The following is a 23422-nucleotide window of genomic DNA, read 5'->3' on the forward strand; positions in this document are numbered from 1 at the left end:
AGCGAGTTGTGGGAAGGAAATTCAAAGAAAGAAGTAACTGAAACTCTCCCAAAAGATTGTCAGACTTGTACCCTGCATGTCTTAGGGTAAAAGTATATAATATTTACACCATGAGAAGGTGTTTGGGGATCAGTAATTATTTGAATTTATAATAGCTGAAAAGGTTGTCACAGCTGAAGTTGTCTTTCAAAGGCTCTCCAGACACTCCCTGGGCCATTGCCCTATAGGTAGAGCCCGTGGCAGCAGCCCTGAGATAGGGTTGGATGGTCCCTGTCTCCACCAGGCTCTTACCCACCCTCTTTCCCTGTTCCCCTTCCCATCTGTTCACTAGGTGACCTGCTGCCTGCAGATGGGATCCTGATCCAGGGGAACGATCTCAAGATTGACGAGAGCTCTCTGACTGGGGAATCAGACCATGTCAAGAAGTCCCTAGAAAGAGACCCCATGTTGCTCTCAGGTGTGGCCTCTGGCTCCCCCAGTTCCCGTTCTGCCTCCCTGCAGACAGCTGGCCGCAGAAGCCTGACGCAGGCTCTGCTCTTTCTCTGGCCCTGCCTCGTCTCCCTCCCTGGTTCACCTGGGGCAGTAGCATATTGGTGGGTTGAACACGAGGCTATCAGGCCACCTAAAGAGGCTCTCTAGGAAGCAGTGCCACAGGGGCCTTGGAAGGGCTCTGCGGGTTGGGGTGGGAGCTGGGGGAAGGAGCCTCACCCCAAAGCAGTTAGACACAGTTTCCTCCTCACCCTCCGTTTGCGTGGTCTATTTTCAATGGGCCCAGCTCTTGACCTTTCTCTGCTGTCTGCTGAGTATATCATTATCCACGGGGAGGAAGGAAGAGGGAGTGTTTTTTTCCTAAGTTTGTGTCTTACACCAAAGCATGGCTAGGTATTAAAAAAAACAGCACTCCTCCCATCTTCTCCTTTCTCATATAGGGACTCATGTCATGGAAGGTTCTGGCCGGATGGTAGTGACTGCTGTGGGTGTCAACTCCCAGACTGGAATTATCTTTACCCTCTTGGGGGCCAGTGAGGGAGAAGAGGAAGAGAAGAAGAAAAAAGGTAAGGAGTTTTCAGACTGAGGTTCTCTTCCCTCGCATCCCCGTGGACAAAGGGGGAAGCAAGGGAGCAGATCTGGATGGAAGCCCTGGTTCAAAGAATCTGCTGGATGACGAGTGCAGAGATACAAACCCAGTGCTGAGATAAAGGTGTCAACCTGGCTCCCCAGGGGCCTCTGAGGAGAACCAGGTCCTGGCTCTAGGCTCCCCAATCAGGTTGCACTTGAGCCTTGATTGTGGGGTCTCTTGATGGGTTGCGAAGGGATGAGTGATAAAGCCTGCCCCAGGCGAGCTGGCTAGTGCTCTGGGCCCAGAGGCCCTCTGCACAGTCCTCCCGCCCTTGCCCCTTTCTTCCTCAAACGTGGGGGTTAAATGAACCATCCAGGCTAAGGGAAAACTGGCCAGGAGAAGAAACTGGACTCCTGTCGAAACTATGGGCTATCAGTGGAAGAGAGACACAGGCAGGAGAGTGGGAAGAGAGAGGTAATGTCTGCCCCAAAGTTAGTCCTGTCTGCCATTCACTTGTTCCTGAAGGAAGGAAAAACAGAAGGCAAAAGAGAAAAAGACACTAAAACCAGATCTACACCTTTCCTTAAGCATTCCTTATTCCCTGGGAAGAGAGAAGGATTTCTCCCACTTGGCTGGAGGACCATCTTGAGCTGTTTAGTGGAGGGCAGTTTATGAAAAGGAAACCAAATGCATTCCCTCAAGACTAGACTCTTCACTCCTGCAGCTCCCTGCAGGTGAATGAGGAGGAAGCTTGCCTGGCGCTGGTGAACTGACGTGGAGACTCCTCGCAGGGCCTTTGCCATTAGGCAGCAACAATTCAAACCTCTCGCTTCCTAATCCCTTCCCCATCTCGCCAAGTGATGTGGCTCAGGCCAGGAACGCCCTCCCAGCAGCGCCGTACTCCAGGAGGAAGCGGCTCAGGTGTGCGTGTGCACTCGCTACAGGAGTGCTCTGGTTCCCATCCCTAGGAGGCATGAGAGCCCCTAGTAAGAAGTAATGGAAGCAGAGATGTGAGCTTCCCTTACGTTCCCTCCCTGCACTCAGCCCCTTTGCTATCGCCCTTCTGGGCTCTGAGCAGGACCAACAAATTGGATATCTGATCTCTTAATAGTCACTTTGGGTCTCCACCCCACTTTTTTCTTTCTTGTTCAAACAGGTAAAAAACAAGGAGTCCCTGAAAATCGCAACAAAGGTAACCTGTCCACCCACTCATTTACTGTCTCTACCTGCCCACACTCAAACCAGACCTTTCTGGGCCATCTGCCTTCTCCCTTTCCTCTCCATAAATCTGTTACCTGCTGCTGTGGCCCAGATGCCTCATCCTGAGGAAGGTGCAGAGATTTGGGGGTGGTCTCTAGGTCCCAGTCCCAATCTAAGATGGGACAACAGCACTCTCTGCTGTTGGCTCATGGAACCTCATGTCAAGATTTCTCTTGGGGAGCTCGTGGGATTGATCGGCTGCTCCCAGAGTGCTAACTCTTTGCTTCGTTGCCCTAGGCCAGATTTAAACAACAACGGTCATCAGTTTCAGTTTCTGGGTTGGAAGACCCAGAGTCCTTATGGTGGAAGGAGTAAGGGTGGGCAGTCCCTGCACCCTCCTCTTGCTAGCTTCCTCATCAGTGTCCTCTTCCAGTCTGGATTCCTTCTCTGCAAGTCTTCTCAGGGGTGCTTGGAGACAGCCCTTTCTCTGTACCTCTCTCCCCACCTCTTTCTTTGTTCTGTCCACCGTCTGTTTTCTTCCTCCTGCTCTGATGTGTGTTTCTGTTTTGGTGGCTGTGTTTACATCCCGTCTCTGTCTTCTTTTTGAGTCTGACAGCAGAGACAGTATCTCGGGAAGGGCGTCCTAATCAGAGGGGCCAAGCTCTGCAGGGATGAAGGTGGAGGGGAACTGGGAACCAGCGAGAATCGCTCTTTTGAGCTCCTAGAGATGTTTTTCCTTTGTAACCCACGTCATAGTAGTCGTTAGAAGTAAAGTCATCACATCAAAGAACCAGGGCTCCACAGAAATAATTCTTTAATTTTAGATCTCTCTAACTCTTCTTTTTAAAGCAAAATGGATTTATATGTCTGTCTTTAATCTCTGCTTTCTCTTATTCCAGGGGGTCCCCCACAACAGCTTCTTCCCTCTCGCCAAAAAGACTTAACCCCAAATCTCACTCTGTGCCTCCCTACGTTCATCAGGCAGGGGAGTAAGGGGATTTCCTTCTACTATCTTTCAAATGATATAAGAAGGAATTGGAAAATATCTGTGTCTGGGGTCTGTTTCTTCCCCAACAGTCTTTATATAGAGATGAACCTTTTAACAGAGCAGATCAGGACCCTCATACTCTAGAAACATCTGCCAGGCTTCCTCTTCAGCCCCTTTCTGCAGTAAAGATTCACTATTTTAAGCACTGAATTCCAGGAAGGATGGTTATTGGTAACAGCACTTAGTCGCATGACTAATCCTCTTGCTGGAATAAACCTGCCTTGGGGCTCTGAGGTGGAGCCAGGAAGCTGCCACGGAAGAGGAAATCCATACCCTAAAGGCACCCCTATTTCATCTCCAGATGTTGGAAGATCACTCCAAAGGCCCTAATAGAGGGTCGAAGGCAAGCTCCCTGTCTGGCATGGGGTGACAGAACTGCTGTCAGGGTCAACATGTGTTTCAGGAAGAAGACAGAAGGGTTTTTTCTTTCCACCTGCCTTCTACTCGATGCTACTACCTTGCCTGCTCACCTGTCCTATTTGTGTGTATACCCTAGCAAAGACTCAGGATGGAGTGGCCCTGGAAATACAGCCACTCAACAGCCAGGAGGGGATCGACAATGAGGAAAAGGAGAAAAAGGTGGCCAAGCTGCCCAAAAAGGAGAAGTCAGTGCTGCAGGGCAAGCTGACACGCCTGGCTGTGCAGATTGGGAAAGCTGGTGAGTGGGGCGGAGCCTTCTTGCTGTTGTCGATCAGTGTGGTTCTGGTTCCTCCGCTGCGTTGATTCCTTCCTTCTGCTCCACCCAGGTCTGGCAGAAAGAAGCTAGAACTCCCGAGTGGCTAGTGCAGTCTAGGCAGCTGTGTCCCTCTCCCTGCCACCCTCTGTCCACTCCCTAGGCCTTCTCAGAGAGAAATGTTTTCCTACAAGTAATGGTTAGAGGCCCTGAAGTCTCTTTCATCCAAATAAATGAGAAGTAAAGGACTGATGTCACACAGGGGAGATTTACATTAGCAAGAAGGTAGACTTTAATAACCGCTTACCAGTCTCTTGTAGTGGCTTATAAATTCCTTAGGAGATGGCTGCTGTTGGCTGGAGGCAATTTCCTAGCATAGTGGTAGCATCTGGCCAGACACAGAGCAATAAGTTCAAAATAAGGACTGGAGGAAAAAGGAAGACAGTGATTAGAGAAAGTCTTTCCAGAGGAGAGGTCACTAAAGGCACTTCTGTGTATCGTGAGAGGAAGTGCCTTCTCCATTGCTGGCCTCTACATTCCCCGCAGCCCCTTCTACCTTCTTTCAATTGGGGGGGTGTGTGTGAGGGGGTTGGAGGAGAGAACGAAAGGAAGACTGCTCCTTCAGTGGACATATCCCTCAAGGTAGGGCCTTTTACCACTGTTTAATCATATCCTGACCCTCCCCTCTGTTTACCACAATCATAGTCTAGCCCAGTACCTCTCTGTGTATACAGTTCACCTGAGATCTTGTTAAGCACAGATTCTGGTTCAGGGGGTCTGGGCTGGGGCCTGAGATTCTGCATTTCTAGTAAGCCTCCAGGGAATGGCAATGCTGCTGATCCACTAAGCACACACTGAGTAGCAAGAATCTATGCTATTCACTACCGTAGCCATTAACCATGTTTGGAAATACAATGAAACATTCATTTCCTCAGTCACATTAGCCTTATTTCAGTTGGTCAGTAACCACATGTGGCTAATGGCTACCATATTGGACTGTGCAAACAGAGAACATTTTACTGTTACAGAGATACTGTGGATAGCATTCTACTGGATAGCGTTAGTCTAGCCCATTCATTCGGTTCTATTACCCAGCTAATTTTGGCTACTGTGAAACCTCTTGCATATAGACTATACACAGATGAGATGAATTGCAGGTGTGAAATCAAGTTATTGAGCCTGGCACACAGGGTTGAAACATTAGACCCCACCTGCCCCCCCTGTTTTCCTCCCAACGCCTGCCTTGTTCTCAGAGAGTACAGGCTACCTGGTGACTGGTCATGAGTCTCTTCTGTTGTTTTATTTTATGTGTCAAGCTGGGCCAGGACTAGGGTGAGCAAGTGAGGTGGCTTGCACCACCCTGAGAGTGAATGCCTCCTTAAATTTTGCACCCTAGGTGCCTTGGTTGCCTCACCCTAGCCCTGACTCTGAAGAAGCAAAGTACATGCTTAATTGCTACCATCATCTAGCCTTCTCTGATCCCCTTGAATCATCAGGTCCTCAGGAAAAGCAAAGACCCAAATCAGACTAGGGTTTGAAGCAAGCTCTCCCCAGATATTGTGCCACAGATGGGTACAAGTGCCCAGGTGCTGATCCCTTCAGCCCTCAGAGTGGCCAGACAGCACCCAGAGCAGTTGGAGCCCCTAGGCCAGTTTTTGTCTGACCCGAGCAGATTCTTCCATTTACCTCAGGGTATAGGATGACCACCTGTCCCAGGTTGCTTGGGACTTTCTCAGTTTTAGCAGTGAAAGTCCCATGTCCCAGGAAACTGCTCAGTCTCAGGCAAACCAGGATGGTTGGTCCCCCTACTAATATACCATACCAAAAACCTCTCTGTTCCTTAGTTTCCTCATAAAAGGGGATGATAATGGTCACTTATGTCACAGGGTGTTGTGAGGATTAACTGAGTTGGTATATGTGAAGGGCTTGCCTGGCCCGTGGTAAGCACAACGTGAATATTTGCTGTCACTGTCATCCTCTGTCTCTGCCATGTCAGGAAGAAAGTTGGGGAAGCACCGTTCCAAGGGTTAGTCATGTAGGCCATGTGCTGGCACCGTAGGGGTATCACCGTAAACAAGTTGTGAATTGCCCAACATTCACAGGCTACTGAGGAAAGGTCCAAATTGATAAACTCCTAGGAAATAAGCAAATACAGTCAAGGCGTTATGAATTGTGAGAAGAGATTAGGTCTGAGATAGAATCATAGAATGCTGTTTCAGAAAACTAGACCAACCCCCTTATTTATGAAAGAAGAAACAGGCCCAAAGAGGGTAAAAGACTAGTCCAAAGCCACACGTCAAGTTAGTGCAGTGCTGAGACTAGAACCTGTGTCTTTGAAATGCAAAACCAGCGTCTTTTCCCTCCACTGTAGTGTACAAGCAGCCGAGAATGGACAGGGGATTTTGGTATGACTTCCTGGAGATAGTGGCTCTGAAAATTGGTAGCAAAGCCTACAACTTATGCCAATCCATATCTGGCTAGGGCCCTAGGAATGCCCTCGAGCCTGGGTTCATGTGACTTGTTTCCTGGACAGGTCTGATCATGTCTGCCATCACAGTCCTCATTCTGATTCTGTACTTTGTGATTGACAACTTCGTGATACAGCGCCGGCCATGGCTGGCCGAGTGTACTCCCATCTACATCCAGTACTTTGTCAAGTTCTTCATCATCGGCATCACTGTACTGGTGGTGGCTGTGCCAGAGGGGCTGCCACTGGCTGTCACCATTTCACTGGCCTACTCTGTGAAGGTGAGACTGGAACGATACCGTCCCTTCTTTTAGAACGGAGACAGGAGGGGAGAGTGCCTTGTAGCCTTTGGCTAAAGGATAGGCCGTTCTGTGCCTCACAAGAGCAAAAGCTGCTGGCATTGTGGAAGGACCATCTTGATCAGTTACATCAATGTTTAAGTAACCCAGTAGAATCTTAAGAGGATTCCCAAGAATAGTATCCTGCATTTTTGTGTGGGACAGGAGAATAAAATGTGGAGAGATGTTGGCTAGGAGATGTACTTTGACTTGTATTTGGCAGAACTCAGTTGGTCCCCCTGAAGTCCTTTCTCTTCTCCTTTGTAGAAAATGATGAAAGACAATAACCTGGTACGACACTTGGATGCTTGTGAGACAATGGGCAATGCCACAGCCATTTGCTCTGATAAGACAGGCACATTGACCATGAACCGCATGACTGTGGTACAGGCTTATATTGGAGACACCCATTACCATCAGATCCCAAGCCCTGATGTCCTCGTGCCCAAGGTCCTGGACCTTATTGTCAATGGCATTTCTATCAACAGTGCCTATACCTCCAAGATTCTGGTAAGCTCTTCCTTTGCCTGGACACTTAGAATGGGTAGTTGGAGGGGACTATTAATTTTCTCTGAGACAACTAGTTTTCTCTTGTTTGTTCTGCCTAGATTGCCATCCCACATCCCATTTCTCACTCCTCAGTGAACATGTTTGGGGTGAGACTAGGGAATAATCCATGGGAGTAGGTTGGGGATGGGTAGGGTGAGGCAGGTAAGAATCTATGGCTTGGAAATGCCCACCAATCACCATGTAAAGGCAATAATTCTAAGGAGAGACCTCGTGCCCATAGCAGAATTGGGCTTATCAGGAGTAAATTACTCACTTTCCAGAAACTGAGAGAGAGTGTTAGCGTAAGACCCACACGGGGTAGACACCAGCACCATCCCCAGGGCAAACTAAAAAATCCCTAAGTCCTGGATGGCTCAGAACTACAGTCACCACTGACCACTGTCAGCCTACCCTTGAAAAAAACAAAAGCTCTTCCCCGTGGGCTCTGGGTGTGTGTGTGAAAGTTTTTTAGGGGGGTTCTTTTCTTCCCAATTTCTCTCCCTGGTTGAGGCATCTTATTCAATAGTCTCATGCACATTTTTCTCTCAGCCTCCAGAGAAGGAGGGAGGCCTGCCGCGGCAGGTGGGCAACAAGACCGAGTGTGCTCTGTTGGGCTTTGTCACGGACCTGAAGCAAGATTACCACGCAGTGCGCAGTGAGGTGCCTGAGGAGAAGCTCTACAAGGTGTACACCTTCAACTCAGTGCGCAAGTCAATGAGCACTGTCATCAAGAAGCCCAGTGGTGGCTACCGCATGTACAGCAAGGGCGCCTCCGAGATCATCTTGCGCAAGTGAGCACCCCTGCCCCCACTTATTCCTTCAAGATCCTCCCCTCAGGAAGGTCTCTTGACATGCCCCACACTGAATCATCTGAATGATGAACGAGCCCTCCTTCCAGGTGGTGACATCATGGCTAATATCTGATTTACTGAAGCGAAGCATTGTTTTCAAGTATCTTAGGTGGCTCATTTTATTTAATCCTCACAACTCAGTGAGGTAGATACTATTATTGTCCCTGTTCTACAGATAAGGAAACAGAGGTACGTGGAAGTTAAGTAACTTGCTCAAGGTGATACAGCTAATAGTGGCCCAGCCAGGATTCAGAGCTAGGCAATCCAAGCTTCTATTTCCTAATCTGAAAACAGATCAGCATACCCACCCATCTCACAGGGTTACTGTGATTAAATGATTCCATGTAAGTAAAATGCCTTGCACATAGCAAGTACTAGAAATGTTGGTTCTATGTTACCTTTTCCTTCTCATTCTCAATTCTGATTACAGGAAGTCACATAACTTAATCAAAGTGGCTAGACAATCCATAGACAGTCATTAAAAGCTGACCTACATGGGTATAGGGCCAGTCACTGAATTAACAAGTGCCCCGCTTGGCCTTAGCCACCGTATCTCAGTCAATACCTTCTTGTTGAGCACACTCTATGCATTGAGTGCAATTCTACATACTGGGGATTGAAAAAAATCTCTCTACCTTTGAGAAGTTCAAAACAGCAGGTGATCCACAAATGACTCTTGGTGTTGCATTCACATATGAGTAAGAACAGATGATATGGGATATGCTCTGCCTACCTAGACATTATCTAGCTACAGGCCACCCCACCTTGGAAAAAGGAACTCAGCTGGATGACAGATAGAGATTTCTGGGCATTAGGAGTAATGCAGAGTTGTCAGAATGTCATATAGAGGTATATTAGGTGGGAAAGGGGTGCTGCTTTCTGACTGTGTGCCTCCCCAGGTGTAATCGAATCCTGGACAAGAAAGGGGAAGCAGTGCCATTCAAGAATAAGGACCGAGATGAGATGGTGCGCACTGTCATTGAGCCCATGGCCTGTGAGGGACTCCGGACTATCTGCGTAGCTTACCGGGATTTCAATGATGTGGAGCCCCCATGGGACAATGAGAACGAAATCCTCACTGAACTGACCTGTATCGCAGTGGTGGGCATTGAGGACCCTGTGCGCCCAGAGGTGAGGCTTTGGCAAGGGGAAAGGGCCAGAAAACATGAATGGAAGGCTTCCAATGGCCCCTGGCCCATGTTCAGGTCCAGTGTGACCTAATGGGAGGCCACAGGAGTCACAGGAACTGGGGTACGAGTTCTGTTTCTTGTTTGACCCCAGGCAAGTTACCTAACTGCTTCTCACTTGCAGGGGTAGCTGCTTCTGTGCTTCCTGCTTCACAGAACTGCTGGAGAGTGCTGAAATGGTAGAAGGTGGCATTCCTACAGCTAATGCTGTCTGAGGGTCAAGAAGCGTGGGTTTTATTGGGCGTGTTATTTGGTACTTAAGAATAGTCAGGAGGCTGAATTAACAGGGACACCAACTTTATGCACCTTCATTCAGTCAATGCATTCTTGTTGAGCACCCCTATAACAGCTGACCACCACTCTCAACATGAGGGCATTGAAAAAGTCTCTGCTTCTAAGAAGTTTAGATAGATGGACTATCAACTGTCAAGGCCCAGAGGCATGAGAGGGTGTCACGCATTGGGAAACTAAAAAGAATTGATATGGTTGGAGCATGGGCCAGGAGGTGGAGAGTCGTAAAAAGTTCTTATAGAAAGGAAGGCAGTGGCCAAATCTAAGAAGGCCATACACACCCTGCTTGATTGTGAGTGGCAGAGTAGGCTTTTACACCTGGCTCCTGAAGCAAATTTCCCCTTCAACTCGTGGTATAATAAGGTGAATTCAAATGTGAGAACTGTGGGTAGGACAGAAGTGCAGGAGCAGAAAGAGATATAAAAATGACCAGACTTCACCTGTGCCTCATGGCACTGCTTCTACGCTGCCTCTTTCCTGTCCCCAGTGAAGGGACGGTTGAACAGGGGCAGCTTACCAGGCATCACCACTCCCATCTCTCCTTTCCACAGGTACCGGAAGCTATTGCCAAATGCAAAGGAGCTGGCATTACTGTCAGAATGGTGACAGGTGACAACATCAACACAGCCCGGGCCATCGCCACCAAATGTGGCATTGTGACACCTGGGGATGACTTCCTATGCTTAGAAGGCAAAGAATTCAACCGACTCATCCGTAACGAGAAGGGCGAGGTGGGTCCTGAGTGGGCGGAACAGGGCCTCATTTGGCAAGAGGAGGGCCAGTCTTCGTGTAAGGCATCTTGACATATGGGGGAAAGTGGGTGGTGTTTAAAGTAAAATCTATTTGTAGAGAAACGTCCCTTCTACCAAAGCTGCTCTGACAGTAAAATTGGGAGTTTTCTTCTCATTATCTTCATTCACAAGCTATCTTTTCAGACAGCGTCACTAATTTCTCACATCTTTCCATTTTTTTCAGTCATGGGATGATTTTGTACTGATTTCCCTCTACCTCATCCCTCCTTTGTCGCTGCCCTGTGACAAACAGTGACACGGGTTTGTAAGAGGACGTGGTCTGGGTGTGGAGCGGACCAGAGCTTCCTGGTCTACGTAGAAATCAAACCTCAGACCTCAGAAGCACCACGTTAGCCACCTGAGCCAACAACTAGCCCTGGCCATCCTCCTGTCAAGGGTCTAAGGAATAGGGGCTTGGCTCCCAGGTAGGGAATTGGGAGGAAAAGGAAGGCAAGCAGGGCCTGCTGGCCACCATCGGGGAATCCGCCCTTGGAGACTGTGGCTGCCTCTTCTCCACCGGAGGCTGGGAGAGCACTCCCCCGTGGGCCGCGGAGAACCAGGTGTCCCAGAAGCTCAGAGTGTGTGGAGAAGTAGGATCTTCCTGGATGGCTGTTCTGAGCTTGACTGACCCAGGTGTGGTCTGGTGTTGGCAGGTAGAGCAAGAAAAGCTGGACAAGATCTGGCCTAAGCTTCGAGTCCTGGCGCGATCTTCCCCCACTGACAAGCATACACTGGTGAAAGGTGAGGTCGGCTCCTGACCGGGTACCTGAGATAGAGGAGGCAGGCGGGGTGAGGACAGATAAGAACCATCAGCCAGAGCAGCTCTCCCGTCCTGAATAGGGAGGTCCTAGGAGAGCTCCCAGCTCATGGGGAGAACATCCAGTTTCGCTAACATCTGAGCCCATGGTGAGTATAAGACATATAATAAAGGGTTTTTTTAAACATCATATCTTATTTGCTGGTAGTAATTGTGAACTAGGCAGGGCAGGTTAATCTATTCCCATTTTGCAGATAAGGATGTTTGAGGCTGGGAAGACAAATCACTTACCCAAACTGCCCAGCTATTAAGTGGAAGTGGTAGAGTTTGACTCCAGGTCTCTGCCTTCAGATCATTCAGTGCTTTGTCCACCACACAATAGCTGCCTTAGGGCACCAGACAGGGTATACAGGGTAGACAGATGAGGACAGACGTCCTTAGCTCAGAGTGCTACTCGTGAAACAATTTACTGCCCTTGAGTGATACTATAGAACCTCTAGCGTAGGGAAAAAAAGAAGGAAAGAAGAAAGTAGAAAGGGAGGTGGTGGCAGGGACCAGGGAGGAAGACTAAAAAAGCACCTTTCTTGGACAACAGGAGGCTTGCCAAGTGGCCTCAGATGGCACATATGTGGACTCACTGTGGTGTGTCTCTTTTTCCCAGGCATCATTGACAGCACTGTTGGGGAGCAGCGTCAGGTGGTGGCTGTCACTGGTGATGGCACAAATGATGGGCCTGCTCTGAAGAAAGCAGATGTTGGTTTTGCCATGGTAAGCAGCTTGGCAGTGTCTCTCCCTGATAGCAAGCTGCCTTCTCCAGTGGGAAGCCAGGACAGGCTTCTGGTAGCCCACTGTGTTCTGTCCCTTCATATCCCACTTTGTGCTCTTTTCTCTAACTCCATCTCTCCTACCCACCTGGCCAATGGTAACATGTATAACGGGGGACCCATCAAGTATGAAGAATAGATGACACAGGCAGGGAGATCGTGCAGTATCATTACCCAGGAAAGCAAGACCAACTTAAACTTGCCCGTGACCGTGGTGATGTTGTCTGCTAAGCGCACTGTAGAGAAGTCATGTTCTGTACGGAGCATGCACTCTCTGGCCCACGCTGGCCAGCACTCCACTTTTCACCGTGAGGCAAGGAGCATGAGAATCGCTTGGGAAGTCCATTTAAAATCCCATATCGCAAGGTTCCCCAGGTGGGTATCTTGATCCAGTACCGTCAGGGGTGGGTCCCTGAAATGTCTGGGTTTTCTTAACAGGCACACTTGTTGATTCTGATGTTCAGGGACATTTAGAAGCCCCCAGATTGCAAAGTTTATCCTCACACTCAAGTAGCTTATGATTGTGAGCCCCCATGTATATTGAACTGTTGGTGATTTTGAGCAGTGGAAGGAGATTCAAGAAGTAATCTGTCTATAGAGTGCTCTCTTTAACAAGAACAAGTTTTTATTCTAGGAAATTTTAAGAATATACAAAGGAAGAGAGAATAGTTTAATGAATCCCCAGGGACCTGTCACCCAGCATCAGTTATCATCACTTGACCAATCTTGTTTCATGGAACCCCCTCCTATTTCCCCCATCTTCAGCTGAATTATTCTGAAGCAAATCTAAGATATCATGTCATTTCATCTAAAAAAATGTCAGTATGTGTCTCTGAAAGATAAGTATGTATCAATAAAATATATCTAAAAGAATCCTAATACCATTAATCTCATAACAAAATCAATTCCTTACTGTACTTACTGTAGTCAGTGTTCACATTTCCCCAATTGTTTCATAAGTGTGGATTTTATAGTTTATTTGTCCAAATCAGAATCCAAATACGATTCATACATTGCAATTTGATGTATCTCTTAAATCTTTTAATCTATAGCAGTAGTTCTTGAAGAACTACTTGAAGCAGTAGTTCTTGCTCCTCCTTCTAGCAGCACCTGGGAATCTATAGAAATGCAGATTCTCAGTCCCTACCCCAGATCTACTGAATCAGAAAACTTGGAGTTGGGGCCCAGCAATCTCTGTTTTAACAAGCCCTCTTGGTGATTCTGACATATCCTAAAGCTTCAGAACCACCAATCCTATAGGATCCCTGTGTCAGGGGCCCCCAAGATTCACTGGAAGGACTCATGGGATTCAGCATATGGTTGTACTCATGGCTACGACTTATTATAGTGATATAGTAAGGGGGAAGTCAGAGGCAGAGTCTGGAGGAACCTACATGCAGGCTGCCTTAGGCTCTCTCCCTCCGTGACTGCTCACACAGAGCACCCTCTTCCCCCAGCAATGCAGACACAGCAATGCGCATGTGATGTTTCTACCCTGGAAAGCCCCTCAGAAAGACTCGGTGCCCGTGGTTTTTATTCGGGTTGGTCGTATAGGCATCTTTTGCCAAGCATGTACATTTCAGACTCCTAGAAGGAAGCAGGTGTTCGATAGAAACCATATTGTTTGGGCACAGTCTATGCACAGTGAACCACTAGTTAATTTTCAGTTAATTGTGGACTGCGAGCATTCTGAGAGCCAAGTTCCCAGAGGCCGGTGAGGGCCAACCTTGCAAACAGGCCTTCTAAGGACAGCAGTCTCAGGGGCGCTGTGTTCACTCTTTTCTGCACAATCCCCTTCCATCCTTTTTCCTAGCTATTTAGTTTTGAAGGAACCAGGTTGTTTGTCTACATAGAATTTTATTGATTGTATCCCTGTAATATCCTTTAGTATGTTCTTTTGTCCCTTGTATTTCCTATAAACTAGTAGTTAGTTCTAGAAGCAATCAGATTCTAGATCCCGTCTTTCATTAGGGGCTACAAAATGATGATGTTCTGATTTTCTTTATTTATTAACTTGAATATTTCTATAAAAAGAAACTTCCCCTCATCAACTATTTGATTACTCTGAGGTTCATTTCCTATGTGAAAGGCAGATTAAATGCTTGATTCTTTTCCTTTATCAGTTTTCAAAATACTAAGTTGATTTTTTAGAATCTTCCAAAGGTGACCAATGAATTGTTTATTTTTTTTAATTAACTCTACTAAATTACTCTACTAAAAAGTTAATTGTTTTTTTTTAAACATCATTATGAACTCATGGATTTAAGTATATTTGATGTGTTTCAGTCCATTGCCCTCATTATTACTGTGATGTCTGCTAACCCATCATTAGACTCTTCGACACTGCCAAGTCTTTCTGATCCATCCTCGGTGATCTTTAATGGCTTTCTTGGTTTCTTGCATGGTAAGGTGTTCCAAAGTCATCATGCATATTTCTTGTTCTAGATCTGGAATCATTCATTTCTCAAAATAGTCCTGCTTCATTTTAGTGAGAAATGGTATCTAGAGAACACAATCTGAATGTCAGGGTCTTCCTTACTACTGAGTAAATCATTGTTTCTAGACATTTCCAATGGACCAAGCTAGAAAATGTCTTTTATGTCTCTTTTTTGTTTTTCTTTTCTTTTCTTTTTCTTTTTTTGTGAGGAAGATCAGCCCTGAGCTAACATCTGATACCAATCCTCCTCTTTTGGCTGAGGAAGATTGGCCTTGGGCTAGCATCCGTGCCCATCTTCCTCTACTTTATGTGGAGCGCTGCCACAGCATGGCTTGACAAGCAGTGCGTCGGTGCGCACCCGGGATCCGAACCTGCGAACCCCCAGCCACTGAAGCGGAGAGCGTGCACTTAACCGCTGTGCCACCGGGCTGGCCCCATGTTTTCTTTGTTTTAAAGGTAAAACACTTCATGAAATCAAATTGGCATTTCCAACTCAAATTTAGAATTATACAACTCTAATTTCCTAGTTTTATTTAACTTCCTTGATTTTATATTTATATCTCTTAAGCTGAAAATTTTGATTCGTAATGACATTCACATAACTATTATTTGCTTTATCCTAAAATATATGTAATAGTCTCAAAATAGCAATAATAATATAATAACTCTACTAAAAATAGTTAAAGATTTTCTTGTAGTTCTTTTTACCCCATAGGTCTTTTCTACTAGGGATGTGCCATCAAGTTACTGTGTTTTTTAACAAGTCATTTGGAGCATTTTTTCCTCTGTGTGGTTGTGCTACCAACTATCATGTTGCTTTCCATTTTAAAGATTTCTTTTTAAACTTGATTTTGTTTATCCTTGTATAAAGTAGTTATACAGTTCTAAAGTCAGATATACCAAACAAGGTCTATTCATAGAAATCTAGCTTCTATCCCTGTTGCCTCCGCCCTGCCGCCTCACTGTTAACCCCACAGGGCACTCATTTCTTTCATTTTTGGTTTATCCTTCTATTTGCTCCTTTAAAATATAATCAAATGTATAATCTGTTTACATCCCACCCTCTTAGAGAAGTGATACTTACCTATAGTGCCATCTATCTTTACTTACCTATATACGTACTCTATACTCTTTTTTCCACCTTGCTTTTTTCACTCAACAACATAACTTGGAGATTATTCCCTAGTAGTAAGTATATTTCTTTTTTTTCCCCCTCCTTTCTTTTTATAGTGCATGGTATGTCATTGTGTAGATATATTAGAGAACTTTTTGATGGGGAAACTGAATTGTATAGATTACCTAATAGATACTCATTTGTTGCCATTTTGATAGGAAAATAATACTACCAAGTAAAGAGAACAAATAATCTGCTAGTGCAAGCCAAATTTACGAATAAGCTCCTCTGTGGGTCACAGGAGTTGCAAGACATGGAATGGAAATATGGCTGGGGAAATTGGGAACAGTTTTGTAAAGCAGTTAGGGCTGAATTGAGCAGGACATTCAAGATAGATAGGATTTAAATAGATGGGGAAAGAAGATGTTCCAGGCTTGGGGACGTGGTATGAGTAGAAGTCTAAACTCTGGAAGTGAATGAGCGATTCAGAGAATTGTGAATAAACCAGTGAGTTTTGAGCAGAAAGATTATATAAGAGCAGGCTGGAAAATGAATCAGAGTTCACTTGTTGAGGGCTCTGACTGCCAGACTAGAGAGTTTACTGTTTCTAAAGTACAGCTTTCAACCATTGATATGTCTGTTCAGAAACCTTTAGTGGTTTCTCAGTGACAGGATTTTGAAGACAGATAGGACATCTGAACTGTGCTGCCAGACTACTCCTCTGAGAAAAAAATATAGGGTGACTTAAAGGTGTGGGGAGACAAGGACTTAAATGAGGTACTGGTAGTGGCAAAAGAAATTTAAGAATTTGGAGGTAGAATTGGTAGATGTGTTCACTCCCTTTCAATTAGTTTCTACCGTGGGGGAGTAGGAGGGAAGGGAGAAAGGAATATCAATGATAACTAATTTCCAGTCTGGGTTGAGGACTGTGAATCAGGTCTGTGTGGCTGGTCTGCCCTCTAGTGTTGTGCCTAGTTCTGAAGCTTCTTGGAGGTCAGGAAATGGAGTCTGGGTTTGGAACGTAGATGAACTCTGCTTTATCTACTTCTCACTGTTTCCCTTCCCATTCTTACCTCAGGGTATTGCAGGCACAGATGTGGCAAAGGAGGCATCAGACATTATCCTAACAGATGACAACTTCACTAGCATCGTGAAGGCAGTGATGTGGGGACGAAACGTCTATGACAGCATCTCTAAGTTCCTGCAGTTCCAGCTCACTGTCAATGTGGTGGCCGTGATCGTGGCCTTCACTGGAGCCTGTATCACGCAGGTGAAGGGCGTGTGGAGTGGGCTGATATGGGAGGGATGGGGTAGGGGCTAAGGAACATGGGGAATAGGATGTAGTGTCTACTGAGGAGTAAGGACAGGACTCTCCCCGGTGGTGTTGGGGCAGGATCAGCTCTACTGGGTCTCCATCTGCTCATGTGGGATGATGATAATTTATCTACTATTAATTTAGCACCTGTGTGTCAGCCACTATGATGAGCACTTATATGTATTATCTCTGTTCTTCAGAAACAACTTTGCAAAGTAGGTATTATCCCCATTTTACAGGTGAGGAACCCAAGGCTCAAAGAGGTTAAGTAACTTTCTCAAGGTCACTCAGTTAATAAATGGCCAGAACCAAAGTCTAGGTGGATAGTGGGAGCTAGGCCATCTCAAGGGCAAAGGTGAGGCTGATGAGTGAGGTGGGCCGGGTCTCCAAGGAAAGCTGAAAGGACTGGTTTGTATCCCCGCAGGATTCCCCATTGAAAGCCGTACAGATGCTCTGGGTTAACCTAATCATGGACACTTTTGCCTCGCTGGCCCTGGCCACAGAGCCTCCCACAGATTCTCTGTTGAAGCGTCGCCCCTATGGCCGAAATAAGCCTCTGATCTCACGTACTATGATGAAGAACATCTTGGGCCATGCAGTCTATCAGCTTGCTGTCATCTTTTTCCTTGTCTTTGCCGGTGAGCCAAGGGTAGGGATGGAGGTGGGGCGGCTGTTGGGGTGCTAGATGGAGAATAGGGGTAGAGAATGACCCAAGAAAAGAAGGTAGCATGGGAGCAAGCGAGCACAAGACTAGGAATAATAGCAGCTTCGCTTACTGAATGCGTCCTCTATTCCCGTAACGAGGTGCATTATGCTATTTTATATACTCCTCTGAAGAATTTCACAAAGGTGACTTTATTACACCTTTTTTTATAGATTACAAAACTGAAACTCAGGTCACATAATGAGTAAATAGTGGCACTAAGATTTAAACCTATGTCTGCCTGACTGTAGTGCACATAGTTTTACCACCACACTGCACTACAAGAAGACGAATATCAGTGGAGCAAACTGAGAGAGAGGGTCAGACATTTTGAGGCCAGGGCTAACATTTAAAATATTTGATAACTAGTTTAGCTCAGATACTGACCAATTAGAATGAACACCAGCCATGAGTAAACATGTTCTGGTTGCCATACCAATGTGTTCTGACTCAACCTGAGCCCTCGTTGAGACCTACTTACCCTCCAGTGCTTCCCTTCTCCCCACTAGGTGAGAAATTCTTTGACATTGATAGTGGGAGGAAGGCACCTCTGCATTCACCACCCAGCCAGCACTACACCATTGTTTTCAACACCTTCGTGCTGATGCAGCTTTTCAATGAAATCAACTCCCGCAAGATCCATGGGGAGAGGAATGTCTTCGCGGGCATCTTCCGCAACCTCATCTTCTGCTCAGTGGTCTTGGGCACATTCATCTGTCAGGTGAGAGTCTAGCTGAAGTCGGGTGGGAGGTCTGGGATGACAAAGTGAGAAGCTGGGAGCTAGGATTCACTAAGTACCAGGAAAAGCAGTGAGGGAGTAATGGGTACTCGGGCTGTGGGCTGAACACTTCTAAGTTCCCACTTGGCTTCCATTTGCACATTTCTCTAGAATTGGAGCCCACTGTGTCAAGTGCTTCAGTACAAGGTGGCATGTTGGTAGCAAATAAAATAAGATTTGTAGAATCCTTTCATTATCTTTCAAATGATGAAACACAGAAAACACAGAAATTTCACAAAGTGACCAAGAGAGGGTCACTCTCTTCTAGTCCCTTTCCATGCCTCCTGCCAGCATACATGAAATGTGCATGCGCATGCTGTGTGGGCTCTCTCTCTCCCTGCCCCTTTGTTCTGAAGGCGCTCATGGTAGGAAATGCTGTGCAATTCACAGAAAAAGAGGAGTGATGGGATGGTGCACGTGTAGTTGACAGATAAGCCTGGCTTAGGCTCTTCTTGTGGGAACTGAGGTCAATGGCATGGCTGCCCTGGTGGTGAAAGGATTGGGCCCCTTCCTTCTTGCTCTAGTCAGAGGTACACTAAAACGTCTGTGGACACACGAGATTATGAACTTGCCCTGTGACAAAAGAGTTCCTGCCTCACCCCTCAGCAGGCTATCTCTCTACTTTGCCCCCCCATCAATTCCTCTTCTCCATCACTGTGCCTTCTCCTTGTCACACACTGGCTTTAGTCACAAGAAGCCTCCAGCTCTTTTTTTTTTTTCTCCCTAAAGCCCCCCAGTGCCTGGTTGTATATGCTAGTTGTAAGTCCTTCTATGTGAGCCCCCACCACAGCATGGCAACTGACAGAGGGTGATGTAGTTCAGCGACCAGGAAGCAAACCTGGGCCTCCGAAGTGGTGAGAGTGCCGAACTTGAACCACTAGACCGTCAGGGCTGGCCCAGCCTCCAGCTCTTATGTTAATAATTTTCACAGTAACTATGGCTGTCTCCCCATCAGAGTGCTCCATAAAGAGTGTTTGTATCTGTCTTCCCTTCTCCCCTTCCAGATTTCTTTTTTCTCCTTTCCCAACAAGCAGATCAGGGCTTATACAGGGATCCTGGGGCAGGGGGGCGACATGGCTTTGGTGGCCTTGGCTGGAGGGCTAGCTACCTGTTACTCACCTCCCTGATGGTGGGCTGCCTCTTTCTCTGTTCTAGATTTTCATTGTGGAATTTGGGGGTAAACCTTTCAGTTGTACGCAGCTCACCCTGTCCCAGTGGTTTTGGTGTCTCTTCATTGGTATTGGAGAACTGCTGTGGGGCCAGGTGAGTGCTGGCATGCCCTCCCATGCATTCACACAGCCTGCAGCCCTCCTCTCATCTAGATGAGATGAGACGAGCAACTGTGGATTCTCCCAGCTTTACACCTGCATCCTCTCCTCCCCTGCCGTCTCCCCCAAGTTTTTAAGTTCTTTCCACCTTGTAGGATCCCAAAATGGGATGATCAGTGCCCACCACTTCAGAGACTTCGAATCTCTTCTCTAAGCATGCCTGGAGGCAGGCAAATCCCTTAACTTCTCTGAGACAGGAGTGGAAATTTTCAATGGAATTTTGCCAAAAAAATTAAGGGTCTTAAAGGTAGAAGAGTTTATAAAGCACATGTCTTCATTCTAACGAAGCACAGTCTGGCCATGGGCTGCTGTGCTGACATAGTTTAGGGCTCCCGCCTCTTCTCTTTCTCACCATGGCCTCATCTAGTTTGAAAGCCTGACTCAGTCAGGTATTCAGTTTGAATACCTGAGATCAGTCCAGACTCACAGGTCTCTAGAGCAGCATACAGTTCAGAGCATGGACTCAGGGACTGACTGCCTGTGTTTGAATCCCAGCTCTCCTTTTTACAAGCTGAGTCACTATGAGTGAGTTTCTTAACCACTCTGTGCCTCAGTTTCCTCAACTTAGGATAACATGGTCGCTGTTAATGGTTTTTAATCAGCAAATCAGTTATGATATAGCAATGACTTAGAACAGTGTCTGGTACCCCGTAAGTAATCAGTCAATGTTAGCTGTTAATGTTATAACATCATCAGGTCTGGGAAGAGTTTTATTCCTTCTCTAATACCACCTTGCAGGTACCCCTCATCCTCAGCTCTGGGCTGGGCTGTCCCTCTGCTTTGCAGACCCCAGGTCTCTACTGATTGGTGCCTGGCCACCTGAGTAATGGAGGCTTTGTTCTAACTGGCCCAAAAGAGCCCTCTGTGGGGCCACAGGCCTTCCCCTGTGGACCTGCTAGTTGTTTCTCTCATACCTCCTAAGTGCCTCCCGGGTGATTCCCAATTCTAGTTCCTAACCCGCGTCCCTCTACCCTGTTCTGTTTGCTGAAGTTTATTTACCAGTGGGTCCCTACAACAGTTGTACACTCGAGTGAAGCTCAATTGTTTCACCTACTGTTTGAAACTCTCATCTGAGTCTAGTCTCACACGTGGCTACGTGACCTTGATGCCAGATGACAGCCTTCCTTCCATATCACAGCAGCTCCTTCCAACATCCAAGAGCAGAACTTTGACATTCTTCTTGTTTCTAAACACTTGGCTCCACATTAGACGGCGCACACAGTCCCTCTTTCCCAGGAGAGCCCTGTCTGCTCCTCGTCCTGTTGGTAAAGGAGAACTGATGGACAGGGACTGAGCTTACTAAGGATTTATTTTGAATTGCAAACCCAGCCTACTACTCAGTGTCTTCTGATAATACTCGTTATGTCCCTTCTTCCACGGCCTGTCCCACTCACTTCCTCACCCCAAGCCCAAGAAAACTGTTAGTATCCTTTCACTGTGTTTTATAACACAGGAGGTACTTTGCATGTGGTAACTAAGAAGAGAGTCGTCCTCTTCCGACCCCCTCTCTACCCCTTCCATATACATGCAGTCTGACCATCCTGTGCCCAGACTTGCTTTCCCCCAGGTCATGGTCTCTGTCCCTTCCTCCTATGTACCATGCATTGTAGTTCTACTTCCCTTAAAAGACACATGGTAAGATGGGAAGGAGGAACTGAGGCAGGAGGAGAATGAAGTATATAAGTAGGCAGAATCTGAGTTCTCCTTTGTATGTCCACAAATACAGAGAAGCTTCCTGAGGGCCTGACACTGGTGGGCACTTGGCGAATGCTTGCCTGAATGGGTTGGTGCGTCTCCCACTGCTCTCCCAGAGGGCAGGGTGATAGGACCAAGAGTGTCCTACCCAAGGGCCTGACCCATGTAAGTTGAGTGACAGCTCTTCTCACCCTGATTCTGGTGTCTTCCCTTTTGCTGCACCCATTCTCAGGTAATCTCCACAATACCTACCCAATCCCTGAAGTTCCTGAAGGAGGCTGGGCATGGCACCACCAAAGAGGAGATCACCAAGGATGCTGAGGGACTAGATGAGATTGACCATGCAGAGATGGAGCTGCGCCGAGGCCAGATCCTCTGGTTCCGGGGCCTAAACCGTATCCAGACTCAGGTACTTTGATAGTGACCTGTCCTCACCCTGGGAGAAGAAATCTCCCCATCTTGGGACTTGTTGGGAGGGCAGCAGTTCTTGGTGACCACCATCTCTCCCCTTCCTAAGGCCCACTACTAGTGGGCAGTCCTAGCTCCCTAGCTTCAGGACGGATGGGGGCAGAGGTAGCTGCCTGGGCTTCTCTGAGGGGAAAGTGGTCATAGGGCCTGGAGCACAGAACACTAGCTGTGAGCACAATCGTTTAGCTTGGGGTTGGTTCTAAAGCCCACTTGCCCATCCTCTGTAGGGTGGGCAAGCTTCCTGCATAAGGTCTCTTGCAAGCACTGGACCTAACCTCAGGGTGGGAAGTGTTCAGAGTTTCCCCTGCCCTTCAGAAGGAAGGAGTTGGACAATGTCTCTCTGCCAGCATCCCCAGCAGACACTTAATGTGCATCTCAAGCAGCTGCTGGGCAAAGTAGACTATCTGGAAGAATCTTTATTAAAGAAACTCACCCTCTTATGTTCTTCCCCACTCAAAATTTAAGGACATGCTGGGGAATCTGATGGCTAAGTGTGTATAAATGACAAGTCTCTCAGTGCCTGAGTGTCTTTTGCAGGATTCAGATGTGCTTCCCAGAAAGGAAGAAGCTATAATTTCTTCAAACCTTTTCCCTTCTTGCAATTTCTGAAGCGGGATAGAAGCTGCTGCGGCTCTTAAGCCCCTGCCTGTAGCCCTACAGTAGCTTGTCCCCACTTTCCATGCAGCACCTACGACGACCTTCTCCTGGTTGAAGGGGCTGGTCTAGGCATTGCAATCCTATCACTTTCCCTGTTCTTGCCCCATGAATCTCTATTGTATTAGTCCTGAGATTTCCCATCTCAAAAAAACTGTAAATTCCTGAGTTCTCAAGGGTGTTCTCCAGAGAACAGGCCCATTCCTCTCTGCTGATTGGCTAGAGATCCCAGAAATAAGTTTCACTCTCTAAAATTAACCTTGCAGATGGTTTAGAAAGTTCCCTAGTCAAGCCCACCTCCTTGGTGCGTAGGGAAGAGAGGTGAAATGAATATTCTGAACTGAAGACCTGCTGGGAGCTTGTCTCCCATAGGCAAGACAACAGACGGAAGTGGGAAAGAAGGGCAAGGTAGGGAATCGCTGGGCCCTTTCCCCTCCCCTCTCTGGGAGGGAAATCCCCACGGGACCTGCAGAAACTGCCTTAGGGCATCCAGAGTTCCCACACCCACCCCACCCTCCAGGCTGCTGAGTCCGTCACAAGCAAGGGCCTCTCGCACCCCGAGAACCTGGCGCCTCTGGCTCCTGTCTTTAAGGCCCCATGCCTTCCTTTATGTCTGCTCTTTTCAGAATAACTTGTCTGCTTTTCTTCCTTTCAGGATCATCTGCCTCCTCTTCCACTCTCTGATTTTTTTCCTAGCCAGGATTCCCTTGTTCCAGTGTCTCCTGGCTCCTTGCCAGTCTTCTCTCCTCGGGCCTGAGATTCCTGGATCTTCCTTCCCCTCCGCTACCAATTTCCATCCCCTTGCCCGTCTGCCTCTCTGTGTGGTTTCCCTGCCTACATAGCTGTGGGTACACTACCTTTCCCTGTTGGAGCATCAGGCAGTTGGGCCAGCAC

General features: G+C 47.2%; 1 protein-coding gene across 4 annotated transcripts in view; it reads left to right on the forward strand.

Annotated features, from left to right (window-relative positions):
- Positions 1–23422, forward strand: part of ATP2B4 (ATPase plasma membrane Ca2+ transporting 4) — a 91239-nt gene that overhangs the window by 57932 nt on the left and 9885 nt on the right. For 2 of the 4 annotated variants that reach the window (XM_087436742.1, XM_087436720.1), the window contains exons 5-20: positions 332–457; positions 930–1055; positions 2217–2252; positions 3805–3966; positions 6515–6729; positions 7054–7296; positions 7885–8126; positions 9086–9317; positions 10216–10395; positions 11109–11196; positions 11874–11980; positions 16666–16857; positions 17327–17540; positions 18115–18326; positions 19539–19646; positions 21639–21815. In XM_087436742.1, the coding sequence (XP_087292868.1) occupies positions 332–457; positions 930–1055; positions 2217–2252; positions 3805–3966; positions 6515–6729; positions 7054–7296; positions 7885–8126; positions 9086–9317; positions 10216–10395; positions 11109–11196; positions 11874–11980; positions 16666–16857; positions 17327–17540; positions 18115–18326; positions 19539–19646; positions 21639–21815 (2660 nt within the window). The remainder of the gene's footprint in view (positions 1–331; positions 458–929; positions 1056–2216; positions 2253–3804; positions 3967–6514; positions 6730–7053; positions 7297–7884; positions 8127–9085; positions 9318–10215; positions 10396–11108; positions 11197–11873; positions 11981–16665; positions 16858–17326; positions 17541–18114; positions 18327–19538; positions 19647–21638; positions 21816–23422) is intronic. The other 2 variants (XM_087436735.1, XM_087436729.1) reach the window with 2 other exon arrangements.

The sequence above is a fragment of the Ceratotherium simum genome, chromosome 2 (assembly GCF_057802395.1).
Source record: "Ceratotherium simum simum isolate JZ-2026a chromosome 2, ASM5780239v1, whole genome shotgun sequence".
Lineage (NCBI taxonomy): Eukaryota > Metazoa > Chordata > Mammalia > Perissodactyla > Rhinocerotidae > Ceratotherium > Ceratotherium simum.